The 18,135-nt window shown below is 53.8% G+C and overlaps 5 protein-coding genes across 5 annotated transcripts; 4 read left to right on the top strand and 1 right to left on the bottom strand.

Moving 5' to 3' along the window:
- Window positions 1–22: 22 nt before the first annotated feature.
- PV07_10742 (uncharacterized protein) lies at window positions 23–1,275 on the top strand. Its single transcript, XM_016398095.1, has one exon. It carries the CDS (start codon window positions 169–171, stop codon window positions 1,096–1,098), a length of 930 nt encoding a protein of 309 aa, XP_016245286.1. The 5' UTR covers window positions 23–168; the 3' UTR covers window positions 1,099–1,275.
- Window positions 949–3,353, bottom strand: PV07_10741 (uncharacterized protein). Its single transcript, XM_016398094.1, has 3 exons — window positions 1,855–3,353; window positions 1,567–1,799; window positions 949–1,513 (listed from the first exon to the last, which is right to left on the bottom strand). The coding sequence occupies exons 1-3, from the start codon at window positions 2,152–2,154 to the stop codon at window positions 1,453–1,455; spliced, it is 594 nt and encodes a 197-aa protein (XP_016245285.1). The 5' UTR covers window positions 2,155–3,353; the 3' UTR covers window positions 949–1,452.
- A 1,343-nt stretch (window positions 3,354–4,696) lies between these two features.
- Window positions 4,697–6,484, top strand: PV07_10740 (uncharacterized protein; the record flags this gene model as incomplete). The annotated part of the gene is made up of 1 exon (XM_016398093.1): window positions 4,697–6,484. The coding sequence occupies one exon, from the start codon at window positions 4,697–4,699 to the stop codon at window positions 6,482–6,484; it is 1,788 nt and encodes a 595-aa protein (XP_016245284.1).
- Window positions 6,485–8,498: 2,014 nt separating this feature from the next.
- Window positions 8,499–9,173, top strand: PV07_10739 (uncharacterized protein; the record flags this gene model as incomplete). The annotated part of the gene is made up of 1 exon (XM_016398092.1): window positions 8,499–9,173. One exon carries the CDS (start codon window positions 8,499–8,501, stop codon window positions 9,171–9,173), a length of 675 nt encoding a protein of 224 aa, XP_016245283.1.
- A 1,585-nt stretch (window positions 9,174–10,758) lies between these two features.
- On the top strand, window positions 10,759–14,589 carry PV07_10738 (uncharacterized protein). The gene is made up of 5 exons (XM_016398091.1): window positions 10,759–11,483; window positions 11,564–12,377; window positions 12,436–13,044; window positions 13,093–13,474; window positions 13,538–14,589. The coding sequence occupies exons 1-5, from the start codon at window positions 11,186–11,188 to the stop codon at window positions 14,459–14,461; spliced, it is 3,027 nt and encodes a 1,008-aa protein (XP_016245282.1). The 5' UTR covers window positions 10,759–11,185; the 3' UTR covers window positions 14,462–14,589.
- The last annotated feature ends 3,546 nt before the right edge of the window (window positions 14,590–18,135 follow it).

Raw genomic sequence — 18,135 nt, 5'->3', positions numbered from 1 at the left:
GCCCTCCGATCTTCCCTGGTGACTTACTTCAGCCGACAAGGTCCGCTGGTCAATTTTTCCAAACCCACCACAGTTTTACAATGGTGCCTTGAATGACCTTTTTTGTCGCTTATGTACTGACTTCTTCTTACTAAGATATTATCCCTATTCCCCTGATAGTACCCAAAAATGTCCCAGAAAAGAAAGAGAGATCTGGTCCAGGACCAGGACCAGGATGACTCGATCATTACTCAAGAACAGTCGGACCAAAAATCCCGAACAGCGGCACCAAAACCCCCTGCGAAGTCGAAGGGACAGTTGAAGCAAGAGAAATCGGAGAGGAGATCCAAAAAGCAGAAAAAGTCGACAGAGGAGAAGAAAGAACAAGAACAAGAACCGTCTAAAACTCTCGGCCCGGTCGCTTCTGTGCCCGCCGCAGCTTCGACAGAACCAAGTCCAGGTGATGCTAAGACGCAAGAGAAGGTAGCAAAGACACGCGAGGAAAGGAAAAGCTCAACATCTCAGGAGGACGATGGCGAAAAGAAGACGGCGACTCCTACCCGATTTATTGTCTTCGTTGGCAATCTACCTTTTGAGACCACATCAGCGCAGATAAAGGAGCACTTCTCAAAACTCTCACCGACTTCTGTGCGCCACTCGACGGAGAAGAAAACGGGGAAGAGCAAGGGCTTTGCGTTTGTCGAATTCGACAGCTACGACAAAATGAAGACATGTTTGAAACTGTATCATCACTCTATGTTTGATCCCGCTGGCAAAGACAGAGGAACGGGCGGAGCCGATGACGGGAGAAATACCGGAGACCAGCCATCACAGAGGCGAGAAAAGAAGAGTAAAGGACGAAGGATAAATGTGGAACTGACCGCCGGCGGTGGTGGTAAGGGCAAAGACCGGAGGGCTAAGATCAAGACGAAAAATGAGAAACTGCAAGAGGAGAGGGAGCGAAGAAGGCTCAAGGAGAAAGCTGAGCGCGAAAAGGCCGGCTCAAACAGAAAGGGGCCGCCCGAGACTGGTGCAAACGCCACCGCTGTGGCAGGCGGCGAGGTCAAGGATGACCGTGGTGACATCCATCCCAGTCGACTGTCTCGTGTGAGGCATTGAGCGACCGATATTTCGCTTCGGGTAGCTACAAAATGCAAACTTTGCCATGAAAAAGGCCTGCTGCTGCCGCCGCTGCTGCTCAGGATATTGGATGTGAATCCCTTCCTATATCAACGCCTTCTTCCCGACTAGATTGCCACTGTATTATTCGTATGCGCAAAATCATCCCTCGGCCAACCGTTTCTGATGTGCGTTCAAAAGTTGGCTCGCCTGCGAGAAGGCAAAATTGTATCGGAATGGAGAAGCGGCAACACAGACAAAGTCTATACCCACCTCTTGCGATGCACCTCGAGCCAAAATAACGCAAAATCCCAGAAGATTCCCCAATCCAGAACAACCGTATCCCGAAAACTACTAGAGGATGGTACACCTCGACTTCTTCTTGGTTGTCGCAGGTCGAGGGTTGAGGACGGCTCTGTGGCAAGGTGAGTACGACGCACCTCATGCGCATAGCAATATGTCTCTCACCTAATGGCTTCATCGAAGACGCTCTTGAGATTTCGTTGCGTGAGTGCCGAACATTCCAGATATTTGACAGCTTTGATCTCCTTGGCTACCGCTAGGGCTTGCTCGTAGGAGACAGGTTCCATCTTTTTCGCCCTGAGATTGTCTGCTGTTGCCTTGTCTTCCCTCAAATCTAGCTTTGTTCCGACGAGGATGATAGGTACATTTGGGGCGTGGTGTTCAATCTCGGGGTACCACTACGACGAAACCATTAGTCCCAAAATCACCAAATTGTAGGAGGCAGGCTTCTACCTTTGCCTTGACGTTGTCGAAGCTCGGAGGTGAAACAATAGAAAAGCATATGAGGAAGACGTCTGTCTGAGGGTATGATAGTGGGCGTAATCTGTCATAATCCTCTTGACCGGCGGTATCCCACAACCCCAATGACACCGGTTTGCCGTCTACCATGACGCTGGCGGAGTAATTGTCAAAGACTGTGGGAATATATTCGCCGGGAAATGCATTGGTGGTGTAGGATATCAGCAAACAAGTCTTTCCCACGGCACCGTCGCCGGTTACCACACATTTTATGGATTGTGTCGGTTGCGCCATCGTTTGTCGATTGATTGGACTTTCTAGACGGCCAAAGACGAACTGGACGAGCTTGAGACTGAGCAGTTATCGTCGTTGTGGACGATTTTCCACTTGCAGCGGCAGGTAAAGTGCCCGTCCGGTTCGGCGCAGGGTGAACTGAATGAGCGGCGGATTGGGAAAACGCGAACCGTGTCCAGCGGTTAGGCGCGTTTGTTGAAGGTTTTTTGTTCGAGCCCGCAGTGTAAAAGTTGCACGGTGGTTATTGGGACCTGCAGTTTCGTGAAAGGATCGAGCTGGCTGACAGCTGGCAGAGACTAGTAAGTAGAGACCGCTTGATGCAGTGTAAAGGTAAGTGCACAGTAGTTTGCAGCAGAGGCGCAGGACGCTGGCCCAAGAAAGAGCAGGACGAGGAAAGTTCAGGGTCCAGGGGGGGGTTTTCGACGGACACACCACTACTTGTCGGCACCGTCCGCAGTCGACGTCGCCCGGGGGGGATGGTTTGGGACGTGGGATTCAGATTGGGATAGTCGACGAGTCAAAGAAGCCAGCCAAGGAGTATGACCACTGGCTGAGGCAGTTTCTGAGACGCTGGAGTGTTGGAGACTCGCTGGAGAGAAATCTGCGACACAGGAGCCAATGGCTGGAGGTGGAGGGTTGGCGAGGGCCAACAAGACGCATTTCAAGGCTCGTCAGAAAAGCAAAAAAACCGTCCAGTTTCGCACCATTTGCCCGTCGTGCCCGTCACAGTTTCCACCAAGCTCCTATCGCTTCGTCTCCTTTGCGGTCAACCCAGATATGGTCGGGGGGTTGCTATAGCCAGGCCAGTCAGTTGTGGGCGACTGTGTTAACCTCACCTTGACAGCAGCCCGACCCTCCACGCCTCAATGAGGGGTGTGCTCATTCTCCTTAGCCGCCGTGGCTACCAAGAAACCATTGCCTCTTCACACAGCCTCTTCTCGAAGTCCTTCGCAGTCTACCGAGTAATCATGTTGTGCCTGGACGATGTCAGAGGCACACCACCAGGGAACCTCATGTCGGCAGAATAAGGTCTAAAGGAGGAGGAAATAGAGAGGAAAGTAGGTAAAAGATATGAGAGAAGCACAGCCGGCGTCTAGCAATTCAGAGTGACCTGGAGGGCTGTTCGCCGACGACCCAGGTTCTTGCTCTTCGGCGGCCCATTGATACGTGCACAAGGCTCTGCGATAGCAACAGAAAATATTGTAATTAGAAGCAGTTGCCGTAGAATGCAGCCGACCTCCATGGTGTATATCTACATGTGCTTCGCATAGCCGCCCAGTGTCTGTCTGCATTCCAAGGGCCCTTCTCGGTGGTGCTCAGTCCAAATCATCGGGCGCAATCCTCTACGAATCACAAAAGTACCATCCGTCCATGCATGGGCCGCTTCTCGCCGGCACCAAAGTACATTGATACGAGGCGTCGCCTGACCATCAATTGGTTGACTGCTTTTCAGCTATCCTCCCCAGCCTGTCATCCTCTTCGTATGTCGGTCATTATAACCCCCAAATGCAGGCCACAATCCCTGTTGCAACCTTTGTTACTCATTAGGCAGAGTCATGCCTTGATTTAGCCATGACAGTATCGATCGGCGGGGCTCGGTGCCAGCATGTCGACATGTCGTTGCGCAAGATCTAGCCCGTTCTTTGAACCAAGATCGAACCAGTGTTTCCCACACCAGGCTCTCGCCTCGGGGCTATGGCCAAGAAAGGATGTCACAGTTGGCCTCTTGCAGGGCTAACCCCGGAGCAAAAGCGCCTACGAGAGACGACCTGCTGGTGTTGTGGTGCCTAAGCCTTTGGTAAGCCCCCAAAACAGATAATGATGAACAACCAGACGGTGCGCCGGGCCTGACTAACATTCAAGCAGAAGCCCATGCCACCAAGAGACTCTCCGCCCTGTCCGTGCGTCTGCTGGCTCATGGCCTCCCTATCCCTAGCCACTGAGATCAGACTCCCGAGCCGCCTGGAAGAGCTAGTGGGCACGCCTATTCCCTCTAGACATCATCACCCACGCTCGTTGCAACAATGACCGCCTGGCCACCTCTCTCCCAAGAAGTTTGCAAACACCAATTGCCATTTCGGTTGACCGTCGTGGACCGCCCCGGCGAGCGCCGAGAGCTCGAGTACGAATTTGTATATTGCTCCCTCAACTCTCAGACGGCGGGCTTGCAGAAAGGCAAATTTCCGGTCTTCAAAAGTCTGACATCCCTCCCTGGGTGGCCTACCTCTCTTCGCTCTTAGAAGCAGACGTCGAGGACTGGACCTGAATGTGCAAGCAAGACTCCCTGAAGAACCGCCGGGACGTCATGACACAGGTTTCAACGTCTTCAACCGGCCCTTACCTCTACGGTAGATGGGCGTCCATGTTCCTTTCCTCCTAAATGTTTTGGGAGTTGTCCTGTCTTCGTCTAGGACCTAAAAAATAAGGCTGGAAACTTGTCATCGCTACAAGTCTCTTGTTTGCTACTGCGGCTTGGGGATCTGAGGCGTGAGAACTGGAACCTCCTGGACCTTACGGAAACGCAGCAGCTATAGCACCGACCATGCCTACCCCCGGTTCAAAGAAGCCACAGCGTCGGTTTCAATTCATTGACAATAGTGATGTCACCTCACTGGGGTCCAACTCCACCCAAGTACGGCGCCATGTCATGCAGGAATACATGAGGGAGAAGCGATGGGAGGCTCGCACCCAGTCCAATGCTGCCGAGGGAGAGCAAGCTCCGACTCGAAAAAAGCCAGAAAAGCCTGGATCGCAGACACGATCGCGCCAGCGAGGTCTACAGAGTGGATTTTCGGTTGCCACAGGCTCTAGGCACTCAGGGAGGGTCAGCAACGGAAGAGTTGACGCAACGAGCGACCTAGATGAGTCTGTCGAAGAGATCGATCGTCACACTCCCCATCTTGTGGTGGGACGGTCGAAGCCTTCGACTGCCTTCCGCCTAGGGTCGAGGGCCTTTGCCAAGTTGGCAGATATGATCCCCAACCCTGCATTCACTCCGCCATCCTCCACCAAGTCCAGCGATTCATCGTCACCTCATAAACCCCGTTGGCCGTCGACCGGGTCGTCCTCTCTCAGCCCGGAGCCCCAGTCATATCTGAGTGCTGCTCGCACCGACCCGTTTGACGCTCTACCAATGGAACTAAGCCCTCAAGACCAGGAACTTTTTGATTTCTATGCGAATGTCATGCCAGCGTGCTCGTACGGTTTTGAAAGACGTAGTCCACTTGCACACAATTGGTATCTGACGGTCTTCATTCCCGAAGCCATGAAAGGGGCTGTGTGTTTTCAGAACACCATCCTCGTCCACGCCGCCAACACGCAGGCCTGGGTCCAAGGTCTTCCAGAGACACGTCTTGCTATTGAGCATCGGGCTAAAGCATCGCAACTGCTCCTTCATCACTATCAGCAGTACCCACATGACACCTCAGATGCTACAATATCAGCCACGATCTCTGCCGCGGCATTGGAAGACTTTGACCCGCGCATGGAACGCCGTGTATACGCATGGATGCACTGGGAAGCGGTGGTGCAAAAGATCAGGGATCGGGGTGGACCTGCGGCGCTGGTTCAAAACAACAGACTACAGATGCTGATCAATTGGTCCGATTACATCTTTTCGGGTTATAAAGGCCACGGTGCTACATTCTACTTTGACCATCAGTCATCGCCGCGTCACCTAACGGACCAAGAGGCGGAGGTTATCGCCCGTGCTGAGATCGCCGAGCAGTGTGACGAGTTCATCACCTTCCTCAAATGTGCCGAACATCTTGCCCTTGTTCAAGCCGGCCTGCAGACCAACCCGATCTCAAGAAGCCAGCAACCCTTGCGCTATTCTGTCTTTTCACCTGGACAGCCTCTTTACAATCTTCTTGCAAGCCCGAATGGACCCCGCTACACGGAGACGGGACAGTTTAAACAGATTATTTCCAGGCTAGCTGCCTTGATGACGATCAACACAGCCATTTGGGAGTACCGGCACTCGACGGAATACAGCGAAGCGTTCTTTGCTGAGCTAATGGACAACATCATGCACAACGAGCTGGATCGACATATTTCAGTGGAAGCACTGATACAAATATTACTGAGTGGGAGTAACAATCCTGCCTTGTTGCATACCGAAAGACCATGGTTTGTTGGCAGAATGCTGAAAGTGTCCAAGCGCTTGTCCCGACCAACTTTCGAGAGGCTGAACGACTTGCTCCTGAACTTCTTGTCGTTGGGGTCGGGGCTCGCGCCCGTCATGGTGAGCTGGGAAGACGAGCTTCGCGCAGAGATTCTGCAGGCCCCTTTGGTCAGCTATCGGTCCCGCTTCATGCTGGAACCACCATGAATTCTCGATTCTTTTGGCGGCCCAGACCAGCGGAAAATAACCTTCAGCGTTGCTCGCTTGTTTCTTGCTTACCCATCTGCGGGGCTCACAGCACCAGCGCTCACGAGGACCAAAGGTTGTCTGGCACGGGCATTTCCAGACCTCTAGCAGGCTGAGCCAAGCGCTCAAAAACGCAGATGATCGGCGCCATGTGCAAGACCCTGACATTCTCTTGCCGAAGGACCAGCGAAGGGCCCTCTATTTGTCCTAACCTAATACCTCCTAGCAGCCTTGCATGGCACTTGGGTCTTGAACCACAGCTGGGTTTGTTACTCAAACTTCAATGAGCATTTCTAAGCAGAGGGTTGATCCAACTTGAAATCACAGCCTTCGGCGGACTGCGCAAATTGGTGGCACTACGCTGGGCAAACGGTTTCGCCTGTGCGGCTGTTCCGCGCCTCCGGCATCGCAATACGAAGTCCAGCTCTTGGGCGGGCTTTTGGTCAGTCTGGGTGGCCTGTTTGGGACTTTAAGTGGCCACAGGGATTCGGGGGAGGCGCCATCTCTTCCCACCGCTGCCGACGGCCCCTGCTTGTCGACACTTGCTGAATACGAGGGCCAGGGCATCACTTCGTCTCCCAAGCGGTCCGTTCGGAGCTTTTTCTTGCCCTTAATTGCTTTCCAGTTTGCACTTTCCATCCAGGAATATCTGATCAACAATACAAGCCACTCGTCGAAGGTAATGCTGCCATCCGGCAGCTTCAAATGACAGGCAGATGCTCTTAGTAGGCTTCTGCTGTACTTTTGCTTGCTTGGGGGCTTTTCTTTTTGGTTATGGTAAGTGTCGTAGAAGTTCGCTTTCAGATACGTTCCCCACAGAATCCTGTACCCATCAACAGCCATATTACCCACCCACCCCAAGGAGCAGATTTGCAACAGTTTGGAATGAAGCGGCAAAGACTTCTATTGTCTTCTGCAGTTACTTTGGCCTCTGAGACAGTGCGCTGACCGATGACCTGTCGTGCGAGCAGATTCTGGCATCATCTCCTCTTCGATCGCCCAGACAGACTTCGTCAACCGCTTTGGCAACGGGACTTTAGCGGACAACACAGCAGGTGGAATCGTATCCTCTTTTACAGGAGGCGCCATAATCTCATCGCTCTTCCTCAATGTGCTCTCCGACAAGTACGGTCGACGTGCCGCCATCTTCCTTGGAGGCGTCTTAGCCTGCTTAGGAGGCGCACTGCAAGGTGGTGCAAACAGCGTCGCAACTATCATCGTCGGTCGAGTAATCGCTGGTCTTGCCATCGGGCTGCTATCAGCCACGATACCAAACTATTGTTCGGAGGTCGCACACCCAAAGTATCGGGCCCTGCTTGCTGGATTGCAGCAATGGAATATCGGACTTGGGTTTGACTCACACTCGACAATAGTCTCTGGGTCTGCTGGCTAACGAGACGCTAGTTTTGTGTGTGCCCAATGGATCGGATATGGAAGTTCGTTGGTCCCTGGCCCTTTCAGCTGGAGATTTCCACTCTCATTCCAAGTGTTACCGGCCTTGGTTCTCGTGGCGGGAATTTGGTTCTTACCTGAGAGTCCTCGATTCCTCGCCGAGCGCGGAGATAGGCTTCATGCTCGCGCGATCCTGGAGAGGCTGCACCGAAGTCACGAACTTGTCGAAGCCGAGTACAAACGCATCCAGGACAACCTTGAAGCGGAGCAAAAGACTCGCATGGGGTGGTCCGACATGTTTCGAGAGCCGCGCCTACGACGGCGGGTGCTATTGGCATGCGGGATACAGCTTTTTACGATAACGTCTGGGATTAACGTTATCAACTAGTAAGTGTCCTGGGAAGTCCGTGGAAAGATGTTTGCGTCAAGACTCTGCCCTTGATGATGCTGCTACTTGATACTGACCAGCGACTAGTTACGGGCCACGTATCTACAGTTATCTTCATTTCAGCACTACCAGGTCAGTGTTCGCCGTCGATATATCTAGGTTTCATGTCCAGTCCTGACGCGGAGCAGGTCTCTCATGATTATTGGAATATACGGTGCGCTTGCCCAGGTCTACAATACCATCTGCATCGCATTTGTGGACCGGGTGGGAAGAAGAAAACTTCTCATTCCATCCATGCTTGGTATGGGAGCAGCACTCTGCGTCAATGCAACCCTTTCCCATTTCTACATCGACGGGAAACAAGACCCCAGTCGCAATGAAAACGCTCTGCGCGCCTGTGTGGCCATGTATTTCGTCTTCTCAGTGTTTTTCACCAGCCTCGGGTGCATCTCCTGGATTTTCAGCAGCGAGGTATTCCCGACAGCAATCCGGGCCAAAGGCACCTCGTTGTCCACCTTCACCAACTGGGCAGTGAACCTAATCTTTGCACAGTGCTCGCCTATCGCGCTTTCGAGGATGGGTTACCGCTACTTTTATATCTTCACCGCCTTCAACTGGGTCGCCGCAGTCGTGGTATATTTCTTCTACCCTGAGACCCAAGGGCATACCTTGGAGACGGTGAATGAATTGTTCGGTGATTTACAGCTCCAAAATTCCGCCGACTCGCCCGAGAACATCACCGTTGCTGCTGTGAATGAGGAGAAAGTTATCGTGGAAGAACAAGCTGCAGCGACCAGACCAGGTCTGCCTTCGACATCGGTCAAGGCGGCTTCGATGAAATCGGGGGTGCCTTCGCAGACAACAAGTTGATTCTGCTTGATGCCGTCTCCCCTCGTCGCTGATCCTAATTTCAAGTCAATTTGGGATCCATTAAAGGTGGGAAGCGGGTGTCCGTGATGTACCTGAATCCGCCTTAGTGCGAGGGGCTGCATCATCTCGGTTCATCTGCAGCCTCACGTAATGATATATTTATATATGACATTGAAATCATGTCCCATCACAATGCTGGCCTCCCAATTACCACACTACAGAAGAAACAAAGGTGCAATAGGTGGGTCGTCAAGCACACCGAAGAGGTAGAGCTTGCTGGCGACCTCGAGCAGGGGATTATTCCGCAGGACATATTTGTGATGGTCTGTTAGCTTATACCTCGTACCATGGCCATGTTCTCCTGCCCCGGAGAGAACATGTCTCAGCCGCGATTCACCGATTGTTGGTGAATGGGCAATATAGGGTACTGGGGCTGCATCTGTGCCGTGATATGAGCAACGCTTATCATCACCATACCCACCGCAAGGCACACAGGGATATATTGAGGGTATCCGACTGGCCCTGGCACCCTGCGCGATCGGCGGGCCCCCCAGGCTCATTAGCCCGGACTTAAGCAATGGTGGGAAAGGCCAGCCACGCGATAGGATGACGGTCCCCAAACGCCACGCGAAGGACGAGCTTGGGGGGGTCGTGGTAGGACCGAATTGGGGGACGCCTTACTGCCCGAGCACAGAGCACCGGCGCCGATGGGATTGAGCAGCATCAGGCTCGAGATATACAACGAGGAGGGAGTCGTCGCAGGATATACAAGATATATATTATACCCACGACATAACGATCTGGATCTCCTGGGCTTCGGCCTTGCTGGAGTGGCTGTTTATTCGGGGGTAAAGCGGCTGCCACCACCAGCTGCTAGGCTAGGAGGAAGAGAGACATGAGGACTCTCTAGCTTCGCCCATGCGTCCCCCCCTTCGAAAGGCGCGGGAAACCAGGGTCGCCGTTAGCTACAGCCCTGTTGTGCCTGCGAAGCCTGCGCAACCTTTCCCAGCAACCCATCACTCCTCCCTACCTTGCTGCACCCGACCACAAGCATGGCTGCTACACAGGCTTGAGGATCAAAGAATCAGTCAAAACCAACATGCGATCGGCGTTTGCCCACCAGTCACCACGCAGCCCACGGGATCGAGCATCCACTGTTTGCGTGCATTCGATGGGCCTGGCACCCAGCCTGTCGCCTCGCCCACTTGCTCCCGCTGTTGAAGACCTAAAAACGGAGAGACAGGCAAGCCTAGCAGGGCCCCAAGAGGGGAATACGAGGGAGGAGGAGGGGGGCAGCGAGGGGGCGCCCTCGCACAGGTATCCGCTTCCAGTCCCCAGCAAACCATCAAGCAATCAAGCCAGCAATTCCAGCTTCCACCCGCACGACCAGACCCCATAACCATGTCCAATGACGCATGCTTCCCCGTCAAAAACCGTCCTTTGGTTAATAATGTCACGGCTTCAAGTGGGGGGTGACGAGCGCCTAAAGGGCACAGCTGCCCGGTGGGTGGAATGGGTGTGGAATGGCTTGTGGACATGCTTCCCTTTTGCCCTTCCCTCTTTTCCCTTGCTCCCCATGCTCATGCCCATGCCCGTGCACTTGGCCGTGCTCTTTCGCTTTCCCTTGTCGTTGGGCGGGCGGATTTCTCTCGTACGGCTCGTACCAGTTGAAGGGGTTGATCAATTCCCAAACCTCTGCCTCTTGCACACGATATCAATTTTTTCCCTTTTTTCTTTTCCTGTCGCTCCTTCTCAGCGATATCGCTGTCCTCTTCAAAAGCACAAACCGGAGCTGCGGGGTACCTGGCTCCGAATCCGGCACCGTCGACCGGCCCTGACAAACTGTCTTTCCCAGACTTTTGTGTGTTTTCCTTTGCGTTTTTTGTATGCGTCACCAACCCGCAGAGCTCTCCAGCATCGACCCTCCCGACTTGTGAGCGAATGAGCGCCACGACTCTCTCCTTTTTTCCAGTGTTTCCTCGCTTGGTTGGCTGCCTGAGGCTGGAGGACGGATGGGCGACCAAGAACTGATAACGCCCCAGTCTATGGGTCGCCCTTCCGACGAGGCTCTGAGAGATGAACCCTCAACCACGGCCACCGTGGCCACCACAAATCATCGTGACGAAAATGTGTCGGGATCGCGGCCCGAGTCTCCTTCAGCTGAGACACCACCTAGTGACTCGGGGACAAAGCCAACCGCCCCTATGCAGAAGCGACGACGGGTAACCCGTGCTTGTGATGAGTGTCGTCGCAAAAAGATCAAGTGTGATGGCAAACAGCCTTGCACCCATTGCACCGTCTACAGCTATGGTGCGTGAACTTTACTAACCCTAAGTCCATCTGTCCTCGGACGCGACATGGCTATGAGCTCACTGATGACGGGCTTCTAGAATGTACATACGATCAACCTTCCAATCGAAGACGAAATCCCGCCCCGCAGTATATCGAGGCTTTGGAGCAGAGGCTGCAGAAGGCCGAGTCAATCCTGCGCTCTGTGTTACCGGGGCTCGACCTTGACGATCCCAAATTTGACGCGCGAAGCGTGGAACAGCTGATCGAGGCAGGTCGTGCAAACACCACCGCCAGCTCCACCGCCAACGTCGGCGCAAATGTCAACGTCAACGGCAACGGCAATGGCAATGGCAACGGAAATGCAAATGCGAGACCGCCAGCCGACCCTCCAAAACCCGAAGACGATGCTCAACTCCAGTCGATGGTTGACCGAACGGGCTCGTTGGATCTCGATGATCACGGCAATTGGGATTTTCATGGCCATTCCTCTGGTTACGTCTTCATGAGAAAATTCCGCGCGCAATTTGGCGACCAGTTCCTGGCAGAGTACCGTCATCCCAGCAAAAACCGCACCATCGCCCAGATCCTTGAGTCACCGAAATCAGCAAACTCATCTCCGATCGACTTCAGCCTCCCCCATCATATTGATCTGCCTCCTCGAGAGGTCGCCATTGAGTTGTGTCGCAACACTCTGGACGACTGCTGCGCCCTTATGCGTCCTATACACCGACCGACATTCTTCAAGCGACTCCACGCAGTATACGACACCGATCCCGAGCAATATAACAATCGTCATGTTCAATTCCTCCCTCAACTTTACGTGGTCATGGCTGTCGGCTGCCTATTCTCCAAGACAGAGAATGAGAACACAATGCTGGATCTGAAAGGCTACAAGGAGGCAATCGAACAAGGGTGGGAGCTATCGTACCCGATCGGATCTGATAACGATCGCTCGCTAACGCTGCATCAGATATCAATACTTTAGTACCGCCAAGCAATTGCTCGACATTACAGATTGCAGGGATTTGGTGACTATCCAAGCCATCGTCTTCATGATCCTCTTCCTGCAGTCTTCCGCCAAATTACCCACTTGCTACGCATATCTTGGTATTGCCCTGAGGGCGTGTTGTCGGCTCGGCCTGCACCGCAATTTGCCCATCAATTTCAACCCCATCGAGTCGGAGGAGCGGAAGCGAATATTCTGGCTGGTGCGGAAACTAGACTGTTACGTGGGTGCTGTGCTCGGACTGCCCCAGATGTTGAGCGACGACGACATCGACCAAGAGTTCCCTGCCGAGGTCGACGACGACTACGTTACCGAGCAGGGCATCTTACCCATGCCACCTGGCACGTTTCCTCTGTTGAAAGCGACGAACGCCCACACGAGGCTGACGATGCTTTTGCGAAAGGTTGTTCGGTATATCTACCCTCTGAAAACTCCAGGGAACTCCACGGCCGAGCCCGTCTACAGCATCAGCCACAAAAAGATCCGTGAGCTTGAAAGAGATCTGCAGAACTGGATGGATCAATTGCCGAGCGAGTTGCGGCCTTCGGACAATGCTGGACGAGAGCTCTCGAGGTGGGTGCTCAGAGGTCTGCGGCGCAACGAGGAGCTGACAGCGCACAGGGTCCAACAACATCTGCGAATAAGCTACGCTCACGTTCAAATGATGGTCTATCGACCATTTATCCATTATGTATCTCAAGCATGCCAGGCGCGGAACGTGGATAAGAGGAGCTTTGCTTGCGCCGCGGCATGTATCAGCGTTGCAAGGAACATTGTTCACATAACCAGCGAAATGAAGAAGCGAGGCTTATTGGTAGGATCCTACTGGTTCGTCATGTACACGACCTACTTTGCCATCCTATCACTTGTATTTTTCGTCATCGAGAATCCAAACAACCCCACAAGCACTGAGATCCTCAAAGACGCAAAGGAAGGACGGGACACACTAGCAAGCCTGGCAAAGCGAAGCGCGGCTGCTGATAGGTGTACTGTCAGCCTGACGGTAAGCCACATCCAATCGCAGGTATCACGAAATGCAATGCTGACCGTTTCCCCCCTCCAAAAGGGCCTTTTCGATGTCCTCCCAGAGAAGTTGAAAGAGCGGCGGAGTTCCCTCAACTTCGCTCCAGCGAGCAGTCGCAAGCGCCCTCCACCAGGTCCTGAAGCAGGACCGCCGCAGGAGAGGCAAACTGCGCCGGATCTCAGCACCCAGGTGGGCTCTCGGGAACACTCAGCAACGCCCAGCAGAGCAAGAACGTTGCCTTCCGATTATCTGGCCAAGCTCGCGAAAAGAAACTCTCTGCCCGATCCTGTCATGTCGAGTTTCTCGGAGCAAATGCAGAGTGCTCAGCTGATGGGATTCCACAGCCCGTCGGCGTCCTCGCCCATGTCGCCGAACTATCAGTATACGCCGCACCTGGGCAATGCCCAAATCCCCGATTTAAAGAATGTCATGTTCCCCAGCGACAACCCCTTTGCTTATCCTAATCAACCGATGAGCGCCCTCGAATCGGTCGATGGGCACTACGCGTTCTCCGAGTCGAGCATGACGCCCAACGAGGCGAATATCTTTGGCACCCCGAGCAGCAGCAGCCATCAGATGCCCATACCCACCCCTCATTTTGGTAGTTACGATTACCCTTTCCAGCAGACCTTGGGGGGCAACCCCAGCTTAGCACCGCAATTCGGCAGCCAGGCCGGGCGCGACTTCAACGCGCCGTTCACAGACATTCTTATGCACAACGCCCTTGGGACCGACATGAACCATCTCGGCGGCGTCCCGAACACGACAGAATCGATGACCATGGGAGGCGACGCCGGCGCCTCGACGAATCCAGACGATTACTGGAAACACATCAACGGAGGGCAGATCGGCCTCGGAGCTGGGCTGCCACAGGGGGTGCAGGCGAGCGTGGATTACTTTGGCACAGAGAGTTGGAACTCAGCTTGGGCCGAGCAGCATTACGGCAACAGCAACACCCAGCAGTGACGATCGGCATATATCTGGCGCATGGGAGTCTTTCTATTTGACATGACATCAGGCATGGTGACGAGAGCTTTTTTTGTTTTGGCAAAATGCGCAGATTTTATTATGATGATACCACAGATTGATCGGGGTTTTGGGGGGGGGGGGGGGGGATAATCGCATTGCCACGGTCCTTTGTGTGAACGGCGTGTCGGCGTCCTGGGTCCTTTTTCTGGGTGTTCAAAATATATTTTGGGGCCTGATTGATGAATGGAGATGTGTATGTGGACGACGATGAGCTTCTGGGGGCGCGAGATTGGATTTGCGAGAACGAGCAGAATGAGGGAAGAGCACGGGACCGTAAATGTACTGACAGTGTCTAGGTATGTAGGACGTAGGTACTCGCCATGCTAGCAGGGAGAAGAATTAACGCAAATCAAATGAAACTGGGATATACTCCTGATGGAAATCCTGTAGCCAGCCAGGGGGGGTTGGAGAGGGGTTGAATCGGGGGTCCGCATCGCAGTCAGTAACAGTAGAAGGTCTGCGTGGTTTTATGAATTTGGCCTGAATGTGTGATGTGTGCACAGATGATGTTGATCAGGTTTCCAAAGCTTGGTCGTGGATGATTATATCGAGTTGGAGGTCGGGAGGTTGAACAGCCCATTCACTATTGTCTACGTGGTATTCTCACCATCATCGCCATCCTCGCTGTCGCTGTCGCTACCTCATCGACGGCACTCAGCATACGCGTACCTACATAGACTATCCAGTCACCATGATTCGCCACTGATTCCCACCTACCTACCTTCCTACTTACTTACCTCCTTGATGTGGGTAGGTCGATTAGGTACAAGAGCGAGGGAGTTACAGTGGTGACTTTCGCCCAGACGCCCCCAAGATTTTCCGCTCTTTGCCTCTTCCTCCTCCCTCTCCTCCTCTCCCAAGACTTCCGCCAGATTGGCAAGGCTGGGCATGACGAACGCCAGTTAGTTATTACTCGGTAGTGGTAGTGCAAAATAATGGGACAAGAAAGCAAAAAAAAAAAAAAAAACTTAAAAATTGGGAAAAGGGGAGAACTTCGCTTAAGAACCCTTGTTAGTCACTGTACTACTCTACTCGTAGGTACAGTACCGAGGACTCGTGCCTACCGAGCTTGCCTAACCTACTCGTAGGCATGTCCAGGAATTAGGTACCTAGGTACCTAATAGTGTATAATGGGTGATTAGATAGGTCTAGCGAGGCAGACGGGGCTGGCTGGCTGGCTAACTAGATGTACCTTCTCGTAGGTACACTCACTCCCACGAAGCGAAGCGAAGCTACAAAACTATCGAGGACTCGGACGCGATAAGTGCAAGTCGGTTGGGAGGGAGGGAGGTACTGTAGGTAGGCAGAGGGGGGAGCCGAGGAATGGCATTTCCTCGTGCGCATAGGGCTTCCAGGGATCACCTCTTTCCCATTATCCCATTGCTTCTCCCTTCTCCCTTGTCCCGTCTCCCAAGAACGAGGGTCGAGAAGTTTGTTCGTGCGATCTGCTCCTGATGACGACGACGAGGACGCAAAACACAACCGCGAATGAATGAGTTGGATGGGTGGATCGAGAGTGGATGGGTAAACGAGCCTTGGACCCAACGGTTCTTCCGACCAAGGGGATCCGAAGAAGGGATGGGCAAAGTGATCTGTCACCTCTCTGCTCAGTGCTCACACGATTTGAGGCTACGAGGCCGAGCGAACAATCAATCTACTTGTACGCAGTACACGGTCCTCAGTACAAATACTCGCTCTGTACCAAGGAGGGAGGCTAGGACTCTTTGTCTGGCTCATTGGCTACGAACTGACTATGGATATATGTTGGAGGACGCATACGAATGTTCCTTTTCGCAAGTTTTGCCCAGTTGGGAGTTCTTTGATCTTGGTGGGGGGACTCTAACGGGGCAAAGAGGCGCTCGTTGGTGCTGAGACTGTCTACCGACCTACTTGTACACACCCAGAGGACCCTATTTCTTGGAGGACAGGGACAGAAGATGCAGGGCGACGCACACGAAGAGGCATGAATAATGGCAATGATGATGGAATGCAACGCCGTCATGCCACTTTGTGCTTCTTTGGCTGAATGAGGGGTAGTCGAGGGAAGAACTTACCTCATGCTCTCGTTTCTTCCTCGCCACTCGCGAACTGCACACACGAGTGACTATTCCGCCATGTGAGCTTGACATCCTAAGCCATTTCAAGCACGGGTCGACCGAACTCGAATACAGCTTGGGCATTTCGTGTTTGTGGACTCTGGCTCTCTATTTCGGTCCGGCACCTCGTATGCACGGGTGTCCTGATCAACGCCACGGCGCCCAGACTCTCCAGAAGCGATGCACCTCTCCGACAGGCCAGTCAGGGGTAGTCTCGATGTCACATGGGAATCTAATTATTCGTAATGCCTGTACCAAAAGAAGGAATAATCTCTAGATCCAGTGGTTCAATCGTGCTTATCGTCGATGTAAGACCCATCTTCGCCAGTATCTGGGGGAGAGAAAGACCGAGGAAACAAACCACCGTAGCGAGGGCTAAGGACGGAGAAGCCATGGCGAAAGGCAGAGGACCAAGAGATTCCGTCCTTGGAAGCAATCTTCGGGGCAGAGGGTTTTTGAGTTCCCCTTCTCTTTCAGCCAAGGAGGGAGGAGGGCGCCAATTCTGACAAAAGGTTTGCCACCACCTGTTACGAGGACCGTATCACCCGCCGAAGGGACCAGAGTGGGTGAGGAGTCTGAGGACGTGGGTGCTGCGCCTCGCTGCGCATGTCTTGGGGGTTGCGTTCCTCCCTTGGCCAACTTCTCGTCCCGCTGGGTGGTTTTCCAAGGATTTCCGACGTTCCAAGAAGACCAAGACTCATCAGGGTTTCATCAGGGGCCCCATTCCGCTCTCAGCTCCTGGGCGTGTCGTTTCTGTCGCCTCCCAGCGTGTGAGATCAGCCCAGAACTCAGCACTGCAATATTGGCCAAGGGACTCGCATCTGAGCGTCGCGGCCGGGAGAAGGCGCTGAGATGGATAATCCGGCGGGGGAATCCAGACTCGACTCGACTCGACCACTCGACGTGCAGGGCACAGAGTTCGTATCACGCTGACAGCCGACTCGAGGGCTCGGAGAGGTTGTTGCTCAGACTCTACCCAGCACGCAGGCGGCGCAGGTGGTGCAGGTTGGTGCAGCTCCCTTAGTCGCCCGCGACCCAGCAGCAGCGCCCCACCACGACGCAGGCCACTGGCGGGCTGGGATTGGCGGGATTGCGTAGTGGCTTGGCGCGGGCTCAGGCCAAGCCGCTAGTGGGCGCAGCTCCATTGCTCGTGCCCATCGAGGCCCTCACCCTTCGGTGTCTGGCTCTTGTCTCTTGTCTCTTGTCTCTTTTCACTGCCACTGCCGCTGCCACTCTGCACGTCAAACCAACGGCCAGATGCGTTTCGCCTTCTGGCTCTCGCCCTCTCGCCCTCTCGCCCTCGCGCCCTCTCGTCCGTGAAATCACTCTTCTCCCTTGTCTGTGTCTGTCCACTTCCTGACGAGCCAGAGGGCCCCAAGCTCAGCTTCCCCTGCCCTCTTCCTGCCTCATCCTGCCCGCCTCATGCCCTCCCCCCCTCTGGCTTCCCTGAATGGCTCCTTCCCCCCGTCAACTCAACCCATTATTGCTCCCCCCTCCCTCTCCCAAAAGAATCAA

Source organism: Cladophialophora immunda, assembly GCF_000835495.1.
Source record: "Cladophialophora immunda strain CBS 83496 unplaced genomic scaffold supercont1.6, whole genome shotgun sequence".
NCBI lineage: Eukaryota > Fungi > Ascomycota > Eurotiomycetes > Chaetothyriales > Herpotrichiellaceae > Cladophialophora > Cladophialophora immunda.
Note: the sequence above shows the minus strand (reverse complement) of the source record. Positions and strands in the feature narration are given on the sequence as shown.